Source organism: Lissotriton vulgaris, chromosome 3_1, assembly GCF_964263255.1.
Source record: "Lissotriton vulgaris chromosome 3_1, aLisVul1.2, whole genome shotgun sequence".
NCBI lineage: Eukaryota > Metazoa > Chordata > Amphibia > Caudata > Salamandridae > Lissotriton > Lissotriton vulgaris.
This window is the reverse complement of record NC_141689.1, coordinates 1,373,657,893-1,373,684,622: the sequence shown is the minus strand read 5'-3', so window position 1 is coordinate 1,373,684,622 and position 26,730 is coordinate 1,373,657,893. Positions and strand designations below refer to the sequence as shown.

The following is a 26,730-nucleotide window of genomic DNA, read 5'->3' as shown; positions in this document are numbered from 1 at the left end:
CGTAGTTTTTAATCAGCTCATAGACAGGGCTGCACAGGTCCACAACATGGATATGCATAACAAGCCGGTTGAGGAAGACTTCTTGTTTGACACCTTCCCTACATCAGAAAAAAGTGTCAAAACACTTCCCATGTTAAAGGGAGGTCTGAAACATGTACCTAACCTATTTAAGGATGCAGCCAGGGCACGGGTAATCAGACTCCAGAATAGAAAAAAAGTACAGGCCTGCCCCTACAGACCCTACTTACATCAAAGGGCAGTTACCACTTGATTCACCGGTAGTGGCCAACGCACGTAAAAGAGCCAACTCCCAAACTACCGGGGAGGCACCTCCCCAGACAAAGAGTCAAAAATACTAGAGGCATCAGGGAAAAGAGTAGCAGCACAAGCCTCCAACTCGTGGAGGATAGCGAATACACAAGCCCTACTGGCTCGTTACGACAGGGCGCATTGCGACCAGCTAGAGACCCTAATGCAACACCTACCTGAGCCTTTCAAAGCACAAGCCCAAGATCTCATACAGGAGGGAAAATTCATAACAAACGCCTCCATCAAATGCGCGCTTGACTCAGCAGACACTGCAACTAGGTCAATCAACACTAGCGTCCTACTCCGCAGACATGCATGGCTGCGTATTTCTGGTTTTAAAAATGAGGTACAGTCCACTATCCTTAACCAGCCTGTTAATCAGGACTTTCTGTTTGGCCCTGCTGTCGACACCATTTTGGATAAAATGAAAAAGGACACAGAGACAACAAAATCAATGGGGCAATGCAATTTCAGCAACAAAGGGGCTCCTTTCGTCGCTCCTCATACAGGGCAAATACACGAGGACATACCTCACAAACAACGGCCTCATATAAAGGTAACACACAAAGTTCCTTTACCAAAAACACAACCAGAGGAGGCTAGAGAGGTAACAATACCAAGGGAAGAGGACGTGGAGGCAATAACATCAGAGCCTCCACTGCCTCAAAACAGTGACTCTCTTACACTACCTCCAGACCACTTAACACCGGTCGGAGGCAGACTCCAACAGTTCCTACCCGTCTGGAACACAATTACCACAGACAGGTGGGTGAGAGAAATTATCCAGTCTGGGTACTGCCTAGAACTGACTTCTACACCACCAAACATACCACCCAGACAACTTCCAATGTCCAGAGAACACATCACCCTGTTACAACAAGAGGTGAACTGCATGCTAGAAAAGGGGGCCATAGAGCAAGTCCTTTTCCAACAGCAAGGGACAGGAGTATACTCCCTATATTTCATTATTCCCAAGAAGGACGGCTCTCTCAGACCCATATTGGACCTCAGACCCCTAAATCAATACATACTGTCAGAGCACTTTCATATGATAACATTACATACCCATCCATCCAGCCCACAGAAAATATCTCAGGTTCACAATAGAAGGCCAACACTACCAATTCAAGGTTTTGCCCTTCGGGGTTACCACGGCTCCAAGAGTGTTTTACAAAATGCTTAGTGACAGTGGCAGCACATCTAAGGAGGCAGCACGTCCATGTGTACCCTTACCTGGACGATTTGCTAATGCAAGCAAAATCGTACCAACAATGTGCAGCACACACGTCTCAGACAATCCAGCTGCTACACAGCTTAGGATTCTCAATCAACTATACAAAATCACATCTGCAACCGTCCCACATACAGCAGTACCTGGGAGCCACCATAAACACCTCAGTGGCAAAGGCATATCCAAACTCAGCAAGGATAGCCAGTATGCAGACACTCATTCGTAAATTCCTGCCAAAACACTCTTTGCCAGCTCAAGTCTTCCTGCAACTCATAGGCATGATGGCCTCCTGCATATTCATTGTCCCCCATGCCAGACTTCAGATGCATCCATTGCAGGAATGCCTAGCACGGCAATGGAACCAGGCTCAAGGACAACTAAAAGACCTAGTGTTGGTAGACCGTCGCACTCACAACTCTCTGCAGTGGTGGAACCCACAAAACCTTTCCAAGGGGCGACTGTTCCAAGAGACGGTTCCCCTGGCTAAGAGGAGATTGTCTATGTTGAAACATAGTTTGAGGGTGAAGGCGAGGAAGGTTTTGAAAACATTGCTGAATGGTAATAGAAGTAATGGTGAAGGGCAAAAGATGAGGTTGAAGATAAGTATGTTGTGGCGATGAAGACGCTTGAGGAGAATTATGGAAAAAATGTTAGCTTGTTGTGGAGCGTCACAAATTCTTTTCCTGTGTGCAGTTACCCAATGAATCTATAGACTAATATGTGGTATCATTACAAACGGTAGCTGCCACACGTAAGCGACCGGCATGAAGAAATGATAAGCAACCAATTGATTAGTTGCACAGCAAATATGAAAATTCAGGAAAGGCTGTTGAGTTTAAAAGCTCCACCATGCAGGTGGTGGAGTAAACTAAAAGAATGGGAAGTAAGCCAAATAAAGACTATGATGTTAAAAAAGAAGTTGTTTTATAGATGTGGTAGTGTAAAGCATTTTGCTAAGTCAGGAAATTCCACAGTCTTAAAATCTAAATGCTTTTAACGCGACATAAAAGGGCATTTCGCAAGCGTGTATAATCAAGGAAAGGTGGATAATAAAGGAAGTGTCACCTTGGTGCAACAAGGAGGGAGTAAAGAGGGATCAAGAGAAAGTGAACTTGATGAGGATGTTGAAGTGTTGATGTTATATGATAGTCTACAAGTGCCAGATGTTGTGGGGTCATGTGAGACCACCGAACCGTGTTGTGAGCCATATTTCCGGCCTAAATGTGTGGTGATGATCAATGAAGCAAATGTAAATATGTGGGCAGATTCATGTCTGCTGCACTCACTAATAGATGAAGAAAGCTGGTGCAAGCTGGGTGAGAAAGAATTATCAAGAACTGGAGAATAATTGGTAGGGTATTGAAGAAAGATATGACCTATATTGGGTCGTTTTAAGCAGACTTCTGTTTCATGGGACGGAATGCTGTGAGGTGGGCATATGTAGTGGAGAAGGGAAGTAACCTACTTGGTTAGCTGCAGCAAAGAGTGTTGGGAATTGTATTGAATCCCAAAGTAGAGAAGCAAGTGTTATTGTTAGAGCGAGTACATGTTGAACGTGGAAGAAGGAATTCACTGGACTATTCGGAAAAAAACTCGAATGTCTTTGAAGGTTTTCACATAAAATAATATTGAAAAATAGAGCAGTGACAAATTTTCAAAATGTGCAAAGTGTACCTTTTATGCTGAAGGATGCGTTAAAGGAAGAACTGAATAAGTTGCACTATAGTGAATATTCATCCATTTCTAATAATATTATGGGCAGGTGAGGCCACCAACTTTTCCAAGGGGCCTAAACTAAATGTTGAGGTATGTAATGGCTGAATTCTTGGGATAACTCAATGAGTGCTACAAAGTGCAGAGGGCTATGTTGCACCATCATTGAATATATGTTTACGTCTTTAGTGGCAATTGATAGTCAAGGGTCCAGAGATATTGTTTAAGTTGCAAAGCTATGTTTGCTCTCTCCTAGTGTCAATTTTTTGATTTAATCAGCCATTGAGGCATCGACCCCTGCATTCAGAACATCATTAAACTAAACCACTTTGATGCTCTAGATTTTCCTTTTGGTATTGGGGGCTACTGTGACACTTCTCCCAAGTGAGACAAGCATTTACAATGCAATAGGTCTTGCATTAATTAAGTTTGAGCTATTGCCATTGCTAAATATTGCAACACCAATTGCAACAAAAGTCTATACAATGTAGGCCAAAAGTTTTATTTTTGCAGCGTGAATCTTTCTGGATTCACTATGCTGTGCATATTCCGCAATCTGGTGGTTTGGTCCGGAATCGTAGTCTTTTTTTCTCTTTTTTTTTTTGTAGCCCAGGTGGGCGTCGACGTCCCACCATTTGGGGTCCCTTCGGTGACGTCGGCATGCTTCTGGCGGAAGCTACCACGCTTGGGCGCCATCATCAGATTCTTTTTTCCGCCGTTGGGTCTGGATCACCGCGTGAAGCTCCAGAAGTTTTGAAGGAGAAAAGGAGGAAATACAACAACTCTTCGACAGTAAAGACCTGAGAAGATTGGGAGAAGAAGACCATCAAAGAAGAGACGACGAAGAAAGGGAAGAACATTGAGGTCTTCGACGTCTTTGGAGGAATGCGCACACAGGGGGCCCCCTGAGCGCAGGGATGTACAAGACACCCTTTAAATTCTGCAAAAACTGCCACCACAAGTTCGCGCAGAAGGACCTGCACCCGGTCTGCAAACTCTGCCTGCCAATCGACCACGAGAGCAGAGACTGCAATGCCTGTTCCGTCTTCAAGCCAAAGACACTCCGAGTTCGAGAAAAACAGAGGACAGCTCACCACACGATGCAGGGTAAGGGCCAGGCCCTGACGCTTTACAAACTGGGCCTCTCCACTGACGCAAGGACAACATTGCCGAAGGTCCAGATGACTTCACGGTCACAGAGACCGATAAGAAAACGTCTGACAAGGTAGGAGAGTCTACGACCCCGAAAACTCCCACAGGGCCTCGAAAGCCAGAGGCAGACTCTCGAAAGTCAGAGTCCAGAGCCTCGAAAGGAGCACCGGCGCGGAAAAGTTCGACAACCGAAGCTGCATCCTCCGAAAAAGAGCCCAGCGGATCTTTCGAAAAGGACTCCCGGAGGTCGAAGACCGGCGAAAAGCAAAGGTCGTCGAAGCAAGCCCCCGAAAAAGGGTCTTCAACTTCGAAAGAAAAGGAGCCGAAGAAAGCTTTGACGTCGATGACGCCGCCGAAGAGAGCAGCTGAAACGCTCGACGACGAGCAGGCCGCAGAGATGCTGAGAAAGAAAAGAAGGCTCGAGGCCGAAATGGAGAACATCCTTCAGAGAAAGATAGACTTCGATGAAAGGATGAGAAGTTACAAGATCCCCTCAAGGCCGGCAACGGTCGTCGCTGAGGTGCAGGAGCACGAGGAGTTCGACGTCGAAGAGCCGCCGAAAACTCCGGAGCCCTCGGAGCACGAAGAGGAAGAGGAAGAGGACCCTTATTACACAGAAGGTGATTACGGGGAACAGCAGTCAAGCTACGGATCAGTTTCCTCGACGGCCCAAGACCAGGATTGGCAGGACATCGAGGCCGAAAACCCGGAGGAGGCTGTGGAGACATACCCCTCGAGGCCTTCGCCGCCGGATGACATCGGGCATACAATGAGGTCGTCAGGAAGGCAGCAGCAGCTTATGGGGTTAAGCTGGAGGAGGAGAAGCCAAAAGCAGATTTCCTGCTGGAAACATTGCAAGAAGCCAATTCCTGCCCATGCTGAAAAGTATCACAGACCAGGGGAAGGAAGCCTTCAAGGACCCGGCTACATGCAGATCAGTAACGCCGAGGACGGAAAAGAAATACAAATTCTCCTCCCAGGACCCGGCTTACATCAAGGGGTCCGTCACAGCAGATTCAATAATCGCTGCGGCGGCCAGAAGGAGGGCCAACGTCCCAACAACATCTGGGCCTCCACCTGACAAGGAAAGCAGGAGGATGGACCTAACTGGCAGGAAAATAGAGAGGAACGCCGCAACGCACTGGCGGATGGCGAACTCCAACGCCCTCCTGAACAGACATCAATACCAGCATTGGGATGAGATGGGCCAATTGCTCAACTACCTCCCGGAGCAATACCGTGAGCGGGCATCACACCTTGTGGAAGAGGGGAAAAGCATTGCTAACTCGTGCCTGAAGACAGCCTTGGATGGGGCTGAAAGATCCAGCAGACTGATGGCTATATGCATCACAGAGAGAAGGCAAGCCTGGCTCAGGATCTCAGGCTTCAAAGCTGAGGTTCAGAACAACATCCTGAACACACCCTTTAATGGTGACACACTGTTCGGAGCCCCAGTTGATGAGAAGCTCACACAACTGAAGGAGGACAACGAGACGGCAAGGTCCATGGGGGCCCTGCAATTCAGGGGCATGAGAAGGGGCACTCCTACACGGAGGCTGAACGGCAGGGGTGGAAACCAGCGAGGAGAATCACACCAGGCGTTCCACCAGGGCCAACAGAGTGACAACCAAGGTCACCAGGGCCAGCAGAGGCAAAACTGGAACTACCAGAACAGGGGCCAGTCCTTTTGATACAGAGGAAACGGACGAGGCCAGAGAAGGAGAGGCGGTGAACAACCCCCCTCTAAGTGACTGCACACGGGAAAAAGTGCTCACCCACTCGAACCCTCCGGGGGAGGAGCACGGAAGAACAAAGAGAAGAGGGCTACACGGACTAGACACAAAGGAACATGTAACACCAGTAGGAGGCAGGCTAAGATTTTTTCTCCAGGAGTGGAGAAAAATAACCACAGACAAGTGGATACTAAACATCATGCAGTTCGGATACTGCATAGAGCTGGTAAAGAATCCACCAAACAGGAAGCCAAAGAGAAGAGAGCACTCGGGAAGAGAGCTGCAATTGCTCCAAAAAGAAGCTCAAGAACTCCTCCTCAAAGAGGCCATTGAAACGGTCCCATTCAAAGAACGGAACAGGGGAGTTTACTCAAACTACTTCCTGGTGCCAAATGTGGACGAAAGCCTAAGACCAATCCTGGACCTACGGTTCCTAAACAAATATGTAAAGACCCAAAAATTCAAGATGACGTCTCTACAAGAGGTCATCCCGCAGATAAAGGCCGGGGACTTCTTGTCCACCATAGACCTCAAAGATGCGTACCTGCACATCCCCATGAACAGGCAGCACAAGCACATGCTAAGATTCACAGTGAACAAGGATCACTACCAATTCACAACCCTGGCTTTCGGTATAAAGTCCGCACCAAGGGTGTTCACCAAATGCCTCGCGGCAGTGGCCGCACATCTGCGAAGGGAGGGGATACACGTGTACCCCTACCTCGACGACTGGCTCATAAAGGCAAGCTCCTACAGGACATGCAAAGATCACGCAGAGCAGGTCACAAGAACGCTAACAGGCCTGGGATTCTCCATACACTGGGGAAAATGCTCAATGGAACCGGAGCAGGTGAAGATCTTCCTGGGTGCTCAAATAGACACCGTCCAATGCAGGGTGTTACCCAGCGAAAAGAGAACACTCAGCCTACTGAGGGAGAAACGTCACTACCAGAAGGGGCGAACTCTGACAGTGAGCAAAATCTTGGGAATGATGGTGTCATGCATACACCTGGTCCCCAATGTACGCCTACAGATGAGACCGCTCCAGGAGTGGCTACAACAGCAATGGTCACAAGCTACAGGAAGTTGGGAGGATCAAGTGGTTGTAACGCACAAGGTGCAGGAAGAAATAAGGTGGTGGACCAAAGAGGATAACAGTAGGGAAACCTCTAACACCACCGGACCCAACAGTGTCCATCACCACAGACGCATCCCAGAAGGGATGGGGCGCACACATGAACAAGCTCAGAGTGAGGGGTCTGTGGAGCCCTACAGATGCGGTCAGACACATCAATTACCTGGAGCTGAAAACAGTGTTGCTAGCCCTCAAGGCCTTCCAGAAACACCTGTACAGCCAGAAGGTGCTGATACAAACAGACAACACCACAACAATGTTTTATATCAACAAACAGGGGGGAATTCAATCATTCCCTCTGTCAAGCTTGGCACAGGAAATCTGGAGATGGGCAATACCACTCAAAATAGACCTGCTAGCCATACACCTGCCAGGAAAGGACAATGTAGAAGCGGATTGGCTCAGCAGGCAGACTTCAGCATCCCACGAGTGGGAACTCAATATACAGGAAACAGTGAGACTATTCAGGAGGTGGGGCACCCCAACAATAGACCTGTTTGCAACACGCCGGAATGCAAAATGCCAATACTTTGCATCCAGGCAACCAGAGGCACTATCACAGGGGAATGCCCTATGGATAAGCTGGTCAAAAACATTTGCCTACGTTTTTCCCCCGATACCACTGATCCCCAGGGTTCTCAACAAATGCATGACGAGCAACATGACTCTCATACTGGTGGCAACACAATGGGCCAGGCAGACCTGGCACTCTCAGATAATGGAGATGGTGCAGGCCCCCCCCAAGTTCTCGAAAAGAAGAGACCTACTCTCCATGGAAAATGGAGAAGTTTTACACCCAGAGCCGGAGAGCCTCAACCTCTCAGCCTGGCTCCTGAGGACTTAGAGTTTGCACATCTAAAACTACCAGAGAGCACCCTGCGGGTGCTGCGAGAGGCAAGAAGGCCCAGCACACGCCAGTGCTATGGGGAAAAATGGAAAAGATTCACTCAATGGTGTGGTAAGAAAAAACTACATAGAAAACTGACCAGGGAATCTACGGTGCTAAGGTACCTCACGCACCTAATAAAGGCTAAGCTAAGCTCATCCTCGCTAAGGGTACACCTGGCAGCGATTGTGGCATACACAAGAGGAGAAACAGGGAGAAGCTTCTTCACATCTCAAGTCGTAAAAAGATTCCTGGAAGGGGCTAAAAGAATAGCGCCACCAAAAAGAATGCCGCCACCGGCTTGGAACCTGAATGTGGTACTGACAGAGCTCATGAAAGCACCTTTCGAACCCATCCACAAAACATCACTGCAAATGCTGACTATGAAAACAGCCTTTCTGGTAGCAATCACCTCGCTACGGAGGGTGAGCGACCTGCAGGCTCTAACACTGCAGGAACCCTACATCCAGATACAGTGACAGGGTTGTGATGAGAACAGACCCGCACTTCATGCCGAAGGTGGTGTCAAGGTTTCACATGATCAGAGTATTCAGATCCCTAGCTTCTTCCAAAACCCCACTACAAGCGCTGAGAGGGCACTCCATACTCTGGACGTAAGAAGGGCAGTGATGCACTACATTGAAAGGACGAAGGGACACAGAAAGACAAAACAGTTCTTTGTATCCTTCGCAAACAGTTACATGGGTAAACCAGTGACTAAAAACATCATAGCTCGATGGATCGCACAGACAATACAATTCTGCCACAAGCAAGCGGGACAGGAGCTAACAGGAGGGGCACAAGCCCACTCGACCAGGAAGAAAGGAGCAACAATTGCCTTTCTGGCCAACACACCAATTCAGGACATATGCCTGGCGGCAACATGGGCTTCAGTGCACACGTTCACTAAGCACTATTGCGTGGATGTACAAATGAACAAAGAAGCACAAGTAAGACAAAAAGTGCTTCACCATATATTCAACAACCAACGATCATCTTCCACCCAACTGCCACAAAGTAACAGAAACCGCTACAAAATCTATGCACAGCATAGGGAATCCAGAAAGATTCACGCTTCAAAACGAATAGTTTCTTACCTGTCGGTGTAGTTTTGCAGCTTGAAGATCTTTCTGGATTCACTAGCGAACCCACCCGCCTCCGCCAGTAAGATGAGGCTGGAAAAGAAGGTGGAAACACATAAAAAAAGAAAGAAAGTTGAAGCTTAAGAGATACGTGAAATGAATTGCGTTAAAAAAAAAAGGATTAACAAACATAGCCATGGATTCACTACGAACACAGAAAAGAAAAAAGACATAAAAAAAGAATCCGAAGATGGCGCCCAAGGGTGGTAGCTTCCGCTGGAAGCATGCCGACGTCACCGAAGGTACACCAAATGGTGGGATGTCGACGCCCACCTGGGCTACAAAAAAAAAAAAAGAGAAAAAAGACTACGATTCCGGACCCAACCACCAGATTGCGGAATATGCACAGCATAGTGAATTCAGAAAGGTCTTCAAGCTGTAAAACTACACCGACCGGTAAGAAACTATTCGTTATTTTTGTAGCAATGGTGGCATGCTGCGCTTTTTATGAATATGTTTAAAAGTAAAGTGTGCCATACTGCGATTGCTACAATAGTTAATTGTGGATGCGTTAACAATTGATGTGTGCACTGATGGCGTGTGTGCCTGGTGGAGGTGTGCACTGCCAGCTGGTATTGTGTGTGCCTCGTGGAAGTGTGCACTGACGGCTGGTGGTGTGTGCCTGGTGAAAGCGTGCACTGACGGCTGGTGGTGTGTGTGTGCCCGGTGAAAGCGTGCACTGACATCTGGTGGTGGTGCCTGGTGGAAGCTTGAACTGACGGCCGGTGGTGTTTGTGCCCGGTGAAAGCGTGCACTGACAGTGGTGTTTTTTGTGCCCGGTGAAAGCGTGCACTGATGACTGATGGTGCCTGTGCCTGGTGAAAGTGTGCACTGACGGTGTGGTTGTGTGTGGTTATATGTGTGGTTGTGGTTTTGTATGTAGCTGTGTGTGTTGTGCTGCTGTGTGTGCTGTTGTGCGTGTGTGGTTGTGTGTGCGCGCAGTTGTGTGTGTATGCGGTTGTGTGTGCGCGGTTGTGTGTGCGCGGTTGTGTGTGCGTGGTTGTGTGTGTTGTTGTGGGTGTGGTTGTGTGACTTCTTTGGCATTTCCAGATGAGACTTCAGAGCATACATCAGTTAAGAAGTTTTGCTAGTCAGTCGCGGCCGTAGAACACTGCTGACGGGAGCACTCCTGCACTCAGCCGGCTACGAGCCCTCCCACCCCCCAATCATACAGCACAGCTGTCAGACTCCTCGCACACACACATAGCCGCTGTGAGGCCCGCGCAAATAGCACAACTGGCTGTCAGACTCCCAACACACGCAGCAATTCACAGCTCCCCTGAACACTAAAGTGCAAAGTATCCTGTAACCAGAGGTACCTGTCACTCTGAGAGGAGAAGAGACTGAACCACTCACAGGCACTCAGAAAGACCCGCGCCATCCCCTGCCCTTGACAGAGAAGAGAGTACATGACTAGCACGACTGAGGCGTCTCCACTCCTTGTTACCCGGAGAGCACCAGCGTTTGGACCCCCCTTCCTAGCCACATAGGATAATCCGCAAGTCTCTACCAGCTGCGGAATGTTACCTGCCATCATCCAGCTGTGCGCAGGGATCTCCTACCGGCACCTGCGCAGCATGACAGGTAAGGATTCAGAAAAAGACGTACGAGGAGTGTAAAATATTTAACGCTTTTCATCTCTGCGTGAACACCCAGTGTTTAGGAGTGTGCGTAATGCGGATGCAGGAAAGGCACCCGAGGCAGAGATTGAACTCATCTCGTTCAGGGTCACGCCTTTTAATGAAGGTGGGAAGCTGGGATTATTATTGCTGTTCCCTTAGTCCACCCTTTACTTAAATAGACTACTGTCATTCTGGGTCTTTCCTCCCGAAATACTTTCTTGCCAAATTCTGCTCCGTTAGAGGCATTCTCAATCACAAACTCTTTTATAAAATATTCTGATGCGTCTTTCTTTCCCTTACTGCTTGGGACAAGCGCTTAGAGGCGTTTGCTTTAGCACTGGGCTCTATACAAACATCTCACTGTAATACTAGCAATTATTGTATGCTACCGGCACGGGTGTGGCATTAGTTATTACAGGTGCATTTAAGAAGAGTTAACTTTATATAACTATTGCTCGTTGCCGCCACTTTGTCTTCTACGCAAGCACTGACTTAAGTATCCATACATTCAGACAGCACTGAAAGCGATCGCTTTCGCGATTGCTATTGTAAAAAATAAAAAACACACCCGCGAGTGGTGCGCGCACGCCACTGCGAAGCCTATGTTTTCAATTATCGTACCCATGTCTGGGCACGATTATTGAAAACATATGGGCTTTGGTGCGCGTAACAGACACCAATAGGCCATGGGCGGAGCTACGCGACCGCCTATGGCCTATTGCGTGTTCTGTTAAAAAACAACACACACGCAAGCCCAATCAAAATGGACCGTAGGAAATGAACACGCACGAGCGTGTGGAATTTCCAGGTCCATTTTGAAAATCCAGACAAAAGGACTCTCGCCTGCGCGAACACTGCTTTGCAGTGTATCGCGCTAGGCGCGAGACCTAAAAAAAGGCCTTTAAAATGTTATCAGATGATGGATAAGGTCTTGGAGGCTTCCTAGCTCACGCCCCCAATCCCGCCCATCACAGCCACTGCCCTTAAGCTCAGCTCTGTGAGGATGGGAGTAGATACAAGTATTTGACTACAGAGCGAGCTCGACCAGTCGTTAATTATAGCCTAGCAAGTTTTCCTGTAATTAACTACTGGTCAAGCTCACTCTGTAAATGCCCATGTGACAGAATGTCACGGCAAACAACAATCCAAGTAGTGCTTTTCTGTAAATTTTACGAAGTTCAGAGACCGTTTTGGATCCTACCGATCTTAAAGCCGCTTGGCCGCTGTCCATAGCGGCCGCTCCTCCACGCTTCCTGCTAACAGACCCCGAGCGTGACCCTCCTTCCAGCGCTGTTTCGAACTGCTGTTTGGTATCGTTTTGCTTCTAATTACTAGCGCTTTCACCCATATTTAGCGCCGAGTCTCACCCTCTGATTTGCGCATCTGTGAGCTAATACAATTTACTTCCGATACATATTGATTGAATAGAAGGTGCTGCTTTAGAATTGCTGGTTTCAGTCGCATTATCGGTCTTTGTTTACTTTTTACTCGGACTTCTGTGGCCTCTGCCCCGTTTCACTTTCCATTCCCATTCCTCCATTGCAATTGGTGTGCACTCCCCTGGCCCGCCTACCCTCCCCGATACCGCCTCCCAGCTGACCCTCCCACGCTCCGCCCCCCCTAACTACCATTTAAGGCAGATGACCCAACGCGCAGCGTCCACGCGCTGCGGCCGCGCCGAAGGTGCGCCAAAGGTAAGCCCGTCCGCGCCTGGCCCGCGCCTAGCGCCAGACCCCCTGGTACCCACCCCTCCCGCATTACTTACGACGCCTCCACCCTCCTAGCACTAAACCCCGGCCGACTCCCCAACTGCGCCCTAGCCGCACCTGGACACACCCATGGACCCTTCGCATGCAACTCCTGCAAGTATGACATGAAGGAATGAAAGAAGTAGCCGAATGGATGAAGCTCAGCCGTCTTAAACTGAACTCAGACAAAACAGAAGTCCTCATCTTAGGTACTTCCCCTTCCGCCTGGGACGACTCCTGGTGGCCAACTGCCCTAGGAAAAGCACCCATCCCAACTGACCACGCACGGAACCTGGGCGTCATCCTGGACTCCTCACTCTCGATGTCCAGACAAGTCAACGCAGTTTCATCATCCTGCTTCAACATCCTCCGCATGCTCAAAAAAACATTTCGCTGGATCCCCACCGAAACCAGAAAGACGGTCACCCACGCACTGATTACAAGCCGCCTGGACTACGGAAACACCCTATACGTCGGTACCACCGCTAAAATTCAGAAAAAACTCCAACGCATCCAAAACGCATCAGCCAGACTCATACTAGACATACCGCGTAAAGACCACATTTCCGGTCACCTAAGAGACCTCCATTGGCTCCCTATCAATAAGAGGATAACGTTCCACCTCCTCACCCACGCACACAAAGCACTCTACGAACTTGGACCACAATGCCTCAACACGCGACTATCCTTCTACTCCCCCTCCCGCCAGCTACGTTCTTCCAACCAAGCCCTCGCTGCTATTCCTCGCATCAACAAATCCACCATGGGGGGTAGATCCTTCTCCTACCTAGCGGCTAAAACCTGGAACTCCCTCCCCATTCACCTCCGCCTCACTCAAAACCACCTATCCTTCAGAAAACAGCTTAAAACCTGGATTTTCAAGAAATAACCCCCCACCCTTCCTCAAGCGCCTTGAGACCCTCTGGGTATGTAGTGCGCTATATAAATTATCTGATTTTACTTGACTTGGCTCTTAGGCAATGCCGCCCAGCTTTTTTCATTCCTCCAGCTTTTAGATAACGAATACATCATGCGGTCCGTGGCAATCTTCTTAAAGAATGTTATTAAATGTAGAATACCCATCATATTGTGATCGGTTGGTGATGTGAACAAGATTGTATTTTAAGATGAATTCCTTATCAGTTGCCACTGAAGATCTTTTACTTTTTAAATAAGCTTATTGCATACTTAATCACTTTTTTTACATGACTTTTAGGGCCCGATGTAGGTGGCAAATTCCGGTCGGAAACGGCCGAAATCGGCCGTTTCCGACCGGTATTTGGCACTTTGAGATGTAGGGGGCCAGTATTTACCTATTGGGTATATTTACCGAATCGGTAAATTTACAGAATCTGTAAAATACTGAATCGGTATTTTTACCGATTCGGTATCTTCCAGATGTAGGTGGGACTCTTTTGAGTCCCACAGGCCTTTCAGATTCGGTATTTTAACACCCAATCCAATTGGGTGTTAAAATACCGAATCCAGGTGTGCATGCACACCTATGCCATGTGACAGACAGACATGCCCTTAGGGCATGTCTGTGTGCCACATGGCACACAAGCCAGTATTGGGGGTGCTAGAGGGTGTCAAAGTGACACCCCTTGCACCCCTGCTGGAATCGGTATTTACCGATTCGGTAAATACCGAATCGGTAATGCCCATTGATTCCTATGGGCTTCAATGCCCATAGGAATCAATGGGCATTACCGATTCGGTATTTACCGAATCGGTAAATACCGATTCCTTCCGATTCGGTAATTTTTAAAATAAAATTACCTACATCTGCCCTTCTCTTTTTTTACCACTTCTTAACCCTTTCGATGCTGATGACGAGCTGGGCTCGTCATGGTGCACAGTGGTCGTGTGCTGATGACGAGCCCAGCTCGTCATGAAATAAAGGAATACAGCAATTTCCAGCACAGGAGGGGAATTGCCTTAGCAGCGAAGGTGTTAAATACCGATTCGGTATGAATCGGTATTTATGAAGTGGTAAAAAAGATTTACCTACATCGGGCCCTTAGACTTGTAAATAATATTTGTTTATGTTTGTACTTTGCTTTTTATGATTTCCACTGAAGAAAGAAAATAAAGCTTATTTTTTATTGAATGTTTCAGACACTTAGGTCGTAACTTATGTGCAAGCATGTTTTTTTTAGATTGTGTGCTATGTCATTGACTTCTGGTATACTGATCAGTTAGGTTTTACATAAATAAAATTGTATAAATTGAAAATATGTGCTACACTAATTGTTTAGTGAAACAGAAATCTTATTTAAGTATCAACATGAAATATTAAAGATTTATCTTCCTTTGCAACAGAAAAAGTTAGAATTCCTGAAGAGTTTGGACTTGTTCAACTGTGAAGTAACAAACTTGAATGACTACAGAGAAAGTGTTTTCAAGCTTCTTCCACAATTGACCTACCTTGATGGATATGACCAAGAAGATGGAGAGGCCCCTGATTCTGATGCAGAAGCAGACGGTGTGGATGATGAGGATGAAGATGAAGGTGAGTCATAGTCTGATATGGAAAGTAGAATTATTACCAGATATTGCACACCTTTCTTATTGCACTGCATTTTCTTTTAAAGCATATCCTTCTCAGCTTAGTCCCCAAGGGGCTTGTTCAGAAACGTGTGTACATTAGCTACTACACCTAGAAGTAACACTGCACTTTAGCTGTGCGCCATTTGTAAATGTACTCCTAGATAAAATATTGCATTTAACCCTCACCTTTAATCAGATAGTGGAGTCTTCTACCATAGAATTTATGAGTGTAAAATTACTACGTGGCAGAAGTCGTCTTTGGGGACAATATAGAAAAAAACAATTTCTAGTTCATTATTCTTTAAAAAATATTAAAACGTGTTCGTATATATAGTGTAAATGTAACTTAATTTAAATGTGTATTATTAAAATAGAACTAACGACATTTAAGAGCTCAGTAAGTTATCAAAATCAACATAAATAATTTAAATATATTATTTTAATTTATGAATAATTGTTAAGCAATCATTTTAAAACAAACCCACCTGCATTCATATTTATTATGTAATACAGATTGTTCACTACATTGTTTTGTGTTGAGTTAATTTTATTGTTTTACTTTTTATAATAAAAGTTAAAACGTTTGTTTTTATATTAAGTTTTTTATAAAATGTCAAATTGATATTATAATTTAAAAAATTCATACTGAAGATCTGTATATACAAATTTAAATGGCAAAATAATTAAATTAATTGAACAGTAGTTCCCTAGGGGTGTTTTTATATTTCTCTTCCTCCTTTGTTTACTATGGGAGTGTGCTGCAGTATCTGAGAGGGGCCATGTGCGGTGTTTGACTTACTCAAAGGCTGGGCTAGAGTTCATTTGAGTCTTTTTTTACTCTTTAGGCATGTAGTGATCTTTTTTGTTTGCCTTGAACTTCCTAAAACCCTCCCATTTAGTTGTGAGTATTGCCCTTTTTCCAGCCACTTCCGCTTGTCTCTCCCACACTTACTACAAACACATATATCTACCTGTGTGGCGATCTCTGCTGCTTTCAAATAGATCTCACCACAGAAAAGATACGAAAGTGGAGATCTCGGGTCATAAGTTTAAGAATAGCATTTTGTAGTGTGTGAGTACTACTACTGTCATACTACTTTATGTAGTACAAAATGTAGTTTTTGGATTGGCTCCTGAATATATCCAATTTTCGAAATCAAATATTCACTTTCAGGGTATAATGTTGCACTGTAGTGTTAATTTATTTTTATCTTTTTGGTGCTTTGGTTTTTTCTAGAATTGCATTATTTCTCTCAGTCTTAAAGACTGAGTGATAAGTCCAGCGGCCCATTCTCTGTATCAAAGTGTATTTCCTATAGGTATTTGTTTTAAAGTTATTTCCCAGTTTTAAGTCAGGAGTTGTTTATTTTTATTCTAGCATTTTCCACTTTGTATGCAACACTTTGGGCCTAATTTTCAGGAAGCTTTGTCTAGATGGCTGCAATTGCATCGAATTCCAGCAATACATTTTCGATAACTGCTAGTGCCCAATAACGCTGTTGAGACACAAGGCCAAAGGTAGGTTACTGGTCCTTTGACATATAACAGAAAGCATTTAAACTAGGTGTCTCCCACCAGTTGCTCTTAGACACATTCAGAGTAGCGCCCAACCTTGAGTTGATTTATCAATAAGCTCAGGGTGACATTTTCCTTTTAAAGTTTAGGGAAGTCTGGGTTTATTTGACAGTAATATCCCCAGGCTGTAGATAGCAGGGCCTGATAATGGGCAGTGATTGGTCAGATATGACCCAGGCTGGGGCACAGAGGTAAAGAACTGACACACTGATGTATTTAACTCTTAAATAAAAGTCCTTGTTAACTCAATACTGAAGCATGAGAACAAAACCATGTTTCCAAATGATTTTAAATGGGAGAAAATACAAATGAAAGTTACCTTAATGATTAAGTTAAGGCTTCATATCAATGTTCTGTAGTAGGGGATCTCTGTGTATAGTCATAATCTTGTGAATAGTCCTGCCCATGTGCTTGGACCCCGGAGCAATCTAAATAGTCTCTTAAGTTGTCTTCTTCTGCAGTCCTGCATGGACACTTAAGAGAAAATCAAAGACAAATAATGCAGCCTAAAACTACAAGGCTATGTTGGCCATTACTTCATCTCAAAGTGAAAAAGATAGCCAAAGAATATTACATTTTACACACTTTGTAAAGTTTCACACCTAGAGAAACTCACCTTCACAAAAATCCTTGTTATGAAAGAGAGGAAGGGTTGGACAGACAAGCCCCATAGGCTGCCATTATGTGTCTGGAAAAGGGATACGTGCCTTTAAGGAACTCTCCAGAGACCCTCGGTATCCCAGGATGCACAGCCAAAGGCCTTTCACTTTCAGTTCTTTTTTCCGGCTCCTGCTAGCAGGACCCTGGAGCATTGAGATATACCTTTTTGGGTATATCCTTTTTCCAGTGTTTTGAGTGTTTCACTCGACGTCTGGGGTCTTCCTCTTCCAGTTGCTGTCTTTTTTGACCAGTTTTGCCACCTCTTTCTTGTCTAAATGCCAGCTTTATTCGACAAGTGCCCTGAGTGTGGTAGGAAGAAGGAAAAATCTGACCCCCACAGAGTATGCATACTCTGTCTCCCTTCTACCCATGTCCCTGACTTCTGTGATAACTGTCACTCTTTCTCCAGAAGGACCCTGCGTGACAGGGAGAAGATTTGTCTCCAAGGCCTGGAGCAGATCAGACATCAAGAACCAGGTGGGACTTCTGGGAATGGAGGGACTTTGTCATCATCCTCTGCCCGTGCATCGGCCTCTGGGGGGCTCCCCAGTCAAGAAAAGGCCCAGAAAAGGCACCGGTCGACATCGATGGTTTGGATGTCGGCGTCAAGAGGTATGACTACCATCTGCTCCCCGTCGACCCAGGGCTCTGGGTCGAAGCGACGTCGGCTTAGAGACCTAGGACTAGGTCGATGTCAAGGACTTCACCGGCGTCGACACACCATCGACGTTGTGATGAGTCCCAAAGAGGCAGGCGCTTGCCGTCGAGGCGACACCGCCATTCACCTTCAACATCGACGTCGAGGAGAGAAAGATCGACGTTGAGGCGAAGACACTCTACGTCGGGGAGCTTGTCGATGTCAGGAAGAACGACATTGAGAAGAGAAACGTAAAAGAGATCGACGTCGAGGAGGGAAAAATTGACGTCGAAGAGGAAGTCGAGGCCCAGAACGGTGTCTAGTGCCTCTGTGGTTAGCGTCTCATCGTCATCATCATCGGCGAGTCCCCGGTCGCGGCGGAGCTGGCGCTCGCGCTCCGAGAGGTCCGCCTCCAGAGCGTCCTCCCCGAGGCCTGCTCGTAAGAAGAGAAGAGTTCTTAGGTCACCAGACTCTGATTACTCCCGGACCTACTCGCCCTCAAGGCCCAGGACGCCTACACCTCCTCCTCTTCCGCAGCTTCCTGCTCCACCTCCTCCTCCTCCGCCTCCACCACCTCCTCCTCCTCCACCACTGCCTCCTCCTCCACCACTGCCTCCTCCTCCACTTCTGCCTCCTCCTCCACCACTGCCTCTGCCTCCAAAACCGAACCCTGTGGTTCCGGCGCAACCTCTTCCATTTCCGCAGCCTCCTAGGCTGGTGTTTCCTGCAAGGCCCAGAAAGCCAAGGTCAAGATCCAGAGGGAGGCATCGCTCTCGCAGTGAGCGTAGATCTTGAACGAGGTCACGCCATCGTCGGCGGAGGGAAAGGTCATCGTCCAGGTATACGGACTCGTCCAGTGACAGGAGATATTCTCCCACTTTGTAGGACTCTCCTCCGACGAGAGTGTCACCAGTGGATGACATTGTGACGATCCAGGATGTGCTGCTGAGCAGGGCAGCAAAGTTGGGGATCACATTGACTGTGCCCACCCCTTCCACCTCTGTGATTTTTGAAACATTGCAGCGCAGGCACCTCTCTGCCCTTTGGTGCCAGGACTGGAAGAACCGGCCATGGAGCTGTTTCTGACACCGGCCTCGGTGAAGTCGGCGCAATCTGTACTTCAAAAGAAGTACAGGCCCCCGGATTCTGATCCAGCGTTCTTGAGAGCAGATCCTGTGCCAGATTCTGTCATTGTGACAGCGGCCAAGAAGCAGCATTCCACTGCACCGTTGTCTACGGTCCCTCCAGATAAGGAGAGCTGTCACATGGATTCGGCAGGAAGGAAAGTCTGCAGTGCAGCTGCCACTTCGATGAAGGCGGCTAGTGCATCAGTGCTTTTGGGCCGATATGACCGCTCTTTGTGGGAGTCCCTGCAGCAATTCATTGAGCTACTCCCGAGGGACAGAAGGGAAGACTTCCAGGAGATTCTGAATGAGGGCATGATGGTCTCAAATCAGGTCATCAGTTCGGCAGCGGATGCCTCTCGCCTGGCGGCGCATGGGTACTGCCATCGCATAAACTGGAGGCGACATTCTTGGTTGCGCCTTACCTCTCTTTAGCAATCTGCTGTTGCGCCTCAGGCTTATTTGCCCTTTTCGGGGTCTACCCTCTTTGGAGCTCTTGCGGACGAAGAGATGGCCCGCATGAAGGCGGAAGTGGAAACGCTGTAGGCTTGGAGAAACCGAAAGACCAGCGGAAGTCGTTCCGTCCCTTCCAGAGGCGTTACTCTTCTCAGAGGTATAAGCAGCAGCTACAATAGCAGTACCAGCGACAACCCTTCCAGAAACGCCAGAGGGGCAGAGGAGGACAGCAGGCCTCCTCGGCGAATAAGGGTCCGGCCGGGTCTAAGCCCGGAGGAGTTACTTCCCCCCTCATCCTTTACCCGCTCCGGTGGGGGGGAAGCATACAGAATTACTTGGCAGAGTGGAGAAAAATTACTCCGGACAAGGGGGTGCTGAATATTGTTTCCAATGGATACAGTCTTCGGTTTGTCAGCCCTCCTCCAGCCATTCCACTGGTTCCTTCGCACTACCAGCTGCGCGAACTTCAGGCGGAGGCCGATACCCTGTTAAGAAAAAGGGCGATAGAGGATGTCCCTCTGTCTCAAAGGGGAAAGGGTCTATACTCTAGGTTCTTTATGGTACGCAAAAAGGACAAAACAAGTTCAGGCCCATTCTGGATTTGCAACAAGCAAACAAATGGATTCGCAGGGAGAAGTTTTGCATACTGTCCTTGCACCAGATTTATCCTCCGCTACAACGAGGAGACTGGCTTTGCTCACTAGATCTGCAGGATGCGTTCTTCCAGGTGTCCATTGCACGGAAACACAGGAAGTTCCTGCGATTCCTGGCCGGCACCAACCACTCTCAGTACACCGTACTACCGATTGGTCTGAAGTCTGCACCCAGGACTTTTTCAAAATGCATGGCAGTGGTAGCAGCGCACCTGAGAAAGAATAAGGTGTTTGTCTACCCGTACCTGGACGACTGGTTGATCAAACCCTCCACCCTCCAGGAAGCACAATTGCATTTCAACAGGACGGCCGTTCTGTTGAGTCAGCTGGGTTTGCATATCAACATGTCCAAGTCCGTCCCGACCCCGGTTCAGTGCCTGCAGTACTTGGGAGCCTCCATCAATACTCTCAGAGCAAGCGTGCCTCCTTCGGAGGAGAGACGCTTATCGATCCTTCGGAAGGCTCAGGCTCTCATGTCCGTTACATCAACGACAGTGAGGACAGTGTCTTCTCTTCTGGGGTCGATGGCCTCTTGCATCTTCCTAACACCACATGCGCGTCTTAACATGACACCGCTGCAGGAATGTCTGAAGGATCAATGGGACCAGAAACGAGGTAGCTGGGACGACAGGATCCAACTGTTCCTACACGCTCAACAGTCCCTTAGATGGTGGTGTGCAGCAGAGAATCTCCTCAAGGGGGTTCCGTTCCACAAGGACATTCCCATACAGACTATTGTGACGGATGCTTCTCTCCACGGCTGGGGAGCGCATTCAGACCATCTACAGATCCAAGGAACGTGGTCCCAGACGGAATCCACGTACCACATCAACTTTCTGGAACTCAGAGGTGTTCATGTGGCGCTGAAAGCCTTTCATCCGTCCTTCCAGACCAGCTCCTCGCTTGTACAGACGGACAATACGACCACAATGTATTACCTCAACAAGCAGGGGTGCTCGAGATCGCGCACACTGTCCCAAGAAGCCCAGGCGATCTGGCACTGGCTGTTAGCCAGAGGACTGACGATAATGGCGGCCCATCTACCAGGTGTGCAAAATGCTCAGGCGGTCGCACTCAGCAGGCTCGTTCAGGAGAACCACGAGTGGGTCAAAAATGACAAAGTGCTAGGAAACATCTTCGAAAGATGGGGCACTCCAGACATACTTCTGTTCGCCACCGCTGAAAACAGCAAATGCTGAGACTTCGTCTCCAGGTTTTATCAACCGTGGACTCTGGGGAATGCGCTATGGATCAGCTGGTCGAACAGCTTTCTGTACGCTTTTCCACCCATTCCCCTGATTCCGGCAGGGCTCATCAAACTGTCTCAGTCCAGAGCACAAATGATCCTCATTACTCCGGAGTGGCCTCGAAAGTGGTGGTTCACAGACCTTCTTCACCGGTCTCTCCAACCTCACCTGTGGCTTCCATGTTGGCCAGACCTTCTAACGAAGGTCGAGGGGCAGATGGTGCACCCCAACCTCTCATCGTTGAGTTTGGCGGCATGAGATAGTACAGTATGGACACTTGAACTTGCCTGACAACTGCATGGAGATAGTCAAGAAGGCTAAGAAACCTTCCACTAGGACGTCCTATACCTACAAGTGGAAAAGGTTCTGCATCTGGTGCACGTCCAAGAACGCTGATCCTACCTCCTGCAAGGAAGATATCATCCTTCCATATCTCTTGCATTTGGCTCAATCTGGCCTTAATTTCCATTCTATTAAGGTTCACCTCGCAGCATTAACTGCTTATAGGAAATTCCCTTCACAAACATCCTTCTTCCAGATTCCTGTAATTAAAAATTTATTTGGAGGGATTGAAGAAAGTGTTTTCCCCTGTAAGGCGTCGGTCGCCTTCATGGGAACTGAATGTGGTGCTGTCTCGGTTGATGAAGGAACCTTTTGAACCCATTCATAAGGCTTCTCTGCAGTATCTTTCCTGGAAGGCGGCCTGTAAGGCGTCGGTCGCCTTCATGGGAACTGAATGTGGTGCTGTCTCGGTTGATGAAGGAACCTTTTGAACCCATTCATAAGGCTTCTCTGCAACATCTTTCCTGGAAGGCGGCCTTCCTTGTGGCTATAACATCGGCCGGCAGGGTGAGTGAGATCCAGGCCTTGTGTTGCCAAGAGCCTTATACAGTGTTTCATGCTTCTAAGGTTGTCATGAGGACTCACCCTAAGTTCCTACCTAAAGGGATTTCTGATTTTCATGTCAATCAGACGATAACTTTACCTACTTTCTTTCAACATCCTTCCTCTCTGGCGGAGAGGTCTCTTCATTCTCTGGATGTAAGAAGGGTGTTGAAGTTCTACTTAGATGAGACCAAGGACATTCGTAGGTCAGACCAATTGTTTGTCAATTATGGTTCGGTCAGAACTGGTCTTGCCACATCTAAACAGTCCATCTCTAGATGGATAGTGCCCTGTATCCAGTTGGGTTAGCAAAAGGCTAACAAGACCTTGGGGGGTAAGCCTAAGGCCCATTCCACCAGGGGCAAAGCAGCTACAACTGCTTTGCTACGTAATGTTCCCATTGCAGATATCTGTAGGGCTGCCACTTGGAAGTCGGTCCATACCTTTACCAAACACTACTGCCTGGACTCTGATGCCAGAGCAGACGCTCTGGTTGGGCAGGCTTCGTTGAGAAATCTGTTTGCACAGTAGTGTTTTTTATCTGTTTCCTCCACCGCTGGTTTGGTTTGTTGGGATGGGCTTGCCATTCTATTCATAATGTATAATAAACAACAAAGGAGTGACTGTGATACAAAGAATATATTAAATGTGATAGTTGTGAAGTTTGTTAAAAAACAAACAAACTCCGCTATGCGCCGCACGCGTGATCAATGCTCACACGCGTGTAGAGCACACAGCGGGGTAGTCTCAAAGTCCCAGATTATGCCCAGAAGACTATACCCAACTAGGAGAAGAGTCTGGGGGCTTGTTGGTCACACGGTCATGGGTGGGGGGAGGAGACCCTACTTCTTAGAAGGACCCTCACTCACCACTAGTTGGTGACATGCTTCATCATCGGGTCCCCGCTGGGGTGACCTAATGTCTCCCCAGTGTGCTACGACGCCTGGTTACAGCGGAGCAGGATGTGGTGAGTGCAACAGTGCCCAAATTATGAGGTGACTAGCTGTGATTGTGCAAATGTGTCAAAAAATTAAAAAATGCAAGGGTTGTGCCTTTAAAAAATTTTTAATAACAAAGTGAGCGGACTCCCCAGGTTCTTAATTAAGGAACCGGAATCCTAGTTCAAAGGCATGAATTTGGTCGACATGTTTCAGCTGTTAATAGCGTTTCGCTCAGCTTTCTTCAGGACCTATATCAAAGTCCTCCGGTGGTGTGCGCGCGCTAAGGCGCACCCTCCCGAGAGGCTCTAAGTGTGAAAAAATATATACAGTGAAAGTACACGGAAAACACCACACTACACACTTGGTAGGGATGTATGAGAAGACTTCAACAGGGACATAACTGCGCCCCTACAGGAATGACAGCATGGGATGTCTTCACGCGGTGTATTTTTTAGCGCACGCGGCTCCCCTCCGTGTACCTATACGGTCTGCGACTGTCTCCTGGCATAGATCCCCTATTACAGAAGGAGTAGTTTCTTACCTGTAACTCCAGTTCAGTTCAGTTCAGCTCCATGCACAACATGGCAGGCACCGCGCGGTGCCTGCCACGTTGTGCATGGAAGTGCATGACATGCCTTCTTGGCATTGGGGCGGGCAGTGCTGAGAGCACAGCCCGCCGCAATGTCAATAATGCAGGATGCAGGCGCATCCTAATGTCACCAACGGGCCCCACGTAACAATGGTGGACAAAGTCCGCCCGCCATCTTAATGACCCCCTTAATGTTTTCTGGAGCATTTTCCTTTCCTTTCCTTTAAAGTCCTCCCATTTACATAAATGGCTATTGTTTTTCTGTTATGAATTTGGCACCATGTCTACAGGCCACGGGAGCCAGATGCCAGCTATTTGTAAATATGACACTTGGAAATGGGAGAATTTAAATGAGTTTTATGGAATCCATATAAGCATACAGTTAACTCTTCAGTTTAACTTTCTCCCATTTCAAAGTGTTACCTTTACACAGAGTGGGCATCTTACTCCCAAATGCTGGTAGACACAATGTCATATTAATAACTAAAACATACAGCCATTATTTTAAGTGGTAAAAATGTAAAGTGCAAAAATGTGTTTCATATTATGGACCTTTTTGCAGAAAATGTGTCTGCGCTTTACATTTCTTACATTAAAAAAATGGTTTTATGTATGTGTTCTACATGTAAAAGAGCTATAAATGGTGAAAGGTTTGTCCAGTGCCACAAGTACATATGGCACATGTTCTTGGTCATCCGTATACATATATTCTATTCATTTGCTCACATGTTCATATGTCTCCAAAGACAATGATCTAACTGACATTGTGGCAGCCCTGTCATAGTGCCCCCAAGCCTATGTATTTTGTTCAAACTATAGTGTCTGGCTCTTTGGCCGTAGGCTTAGTCAATGAAGCTGGGCTTTAGTGGGTGTCTAATAACAATACATGAGTTGCTTAGCCTTCAGTATCTCACTATGATTTTCACTGATTAAAAGTAGCTCTCATTACAGAAAAGGTTAGAGACCCCTGATTTAAACCAATTTGCAAACTTCATCAGCTCACGCCATACTGTTAGCAATTTTGAATCCCACTTGGACTTGTGTATTCCTTTTGGACTTCGGATTGCATGCTTATGATCCAGAATCAGACCACATAAAAAAATACTGGCTCCAATCTCATCGCATTTCAACTTTGTTTTAGAGTTTAGTCAAGGCTGTATTAAACTGCAACCCTGCTCTTTGAGACATCCAACTAGTCTAATACATTTTATGCACCCTCTGTCAAAGAACATTTGCAAGCTGGGTACAAGAGGCAGTATTTCCAAAATGATACAATGCTAGGCCACTAAAGGGGAGTGATTTAGAGTTGGTAAAAAAATGTTGCAGATTTTATGATTGAGGAATGCATTTGTGATCGAACACTTTAGGTGTAGATCAAGTTGACACCGTTTTCCCCATAGTGACTGACTGAAAGTACTGCATTTCTTAAATGGAAGCTCCACTAAAGTAGTTGAATAGATAAAAGAAATCTTTATCACCACATTTATCCGAATTCATTTTGGAACATAATGTGTGAAAAAATATAGCCACAAAGTGTTTCAAGACCTTGAAAACTAATGTGTGTTGGCTGGATTCTGTTCGTTCAAAATAAAATTTCTTTCCGTTCTAAAGCGAAGGAATATTTTTGAAACCTATTCAATACATCCCATGATACAGCTCCTAGAAATGTGTAGTTCACAAGTCATCTATTCAATCTGATGTTCTGGCAGACATTATAAGCTGGATACTTGAGGCATGGATGTGGAATTCCTATAACCCAACACCCAGAACATATTGTTTGGGGTCAAGGAAAAGAGATTTTTATATTTATTTTGTCCAGTAGACTAATAGCCAAGCCAATACAAACTGCACAGCTCTTTGTCACAGGGCCTGGCAAAAGTATCACACACAGGCACTGGGCAAGTCTCTAAATACATATTGGAGCGGGACCCTCCATTAACACAGAAAAAATGATAGGGATTACCTGTTGAGAGAAATATTATGTATATATCCTGTGCGATAAGAACCAGGGGCTGTGCAATTTGTATTGGCTTTTTGAGAGGAGGGTGCCCTTGATACAGAATCCCTCTTCAGCTCTTGTTGATTTTGGATAAATGGCTAAGCCCAGACCCCTGCAGTACAAACCCGTTGACTGCCAGTTTACAGTACCACATTACGGTTGTGAGAAAGATGATTGTCTGACACTAAGGCAAGCTGTCTCTCCATATGTAAATTGTTATTACTATAAAGCCTGTTTAAGTTTAGGGTGCGCACTGTAAGGAAATTGTATGCTTTGAACTCAGCATGCATTACTGGCACGATTTGAGGCAGAAGCATGAAAGCAAGATTGATAATTGTTTAGTTTTAAAAGAAAACTTACAGCAATATTTGCAACTTGAATTTTTTTTTTTACTGATCTATTTTGTAACTTAAAATACCATTTCTCTGAAGCATCTATTAGGAAAAGTTGTTTGATGCATGGCAATATCTTAGTAGGTAATAATCAGCGTAAACCATTATGTGCAACATAAAAATAAATTAGGGGCCCTAAATGTAAAGAAGGTTACAAAAGTGCTCTTGCAGGTCTATGCCATGCATTGGATGCAAGATTGTGAAGATATACAACTTCAGGAATTCACAAGAGCTCACCATGATACACCCGAAGCCCACAAGGGTGCGGGCAGTTAAGCTAGCTTATCTAAGCACGTTTCAGATCACAGCCACAGTTGTTTTCAAAGGCAAACTCTAGAGAGCACTAAAAGC

At 46.8% G+C, this 26,730-nt stretch overlaps 1 protein-coding gene across 1 annotated transcript in view; it reads left to right on the top strand.

The window, feature by feature from the left end:
- Nucleotides 1-26,730, top strand: part of ANP32B (acidic nuclear phosphoprotein 32 family member B) — a 191,932-nt gene that overhangs the window by 90,625 nt on the left and 74,577 nt on the right. Inside the window, exon 4 of the mRNA XM_086961843.1 lies at nt 14,994-15,183. Within this exon, the coding sequence (XP_086817969.1) occupies nt 14,994-15,183 (190 nt within the window). The remainder of the gene's footprint in view (nt 1-14,993; nt 15,184-26,730) is intronic.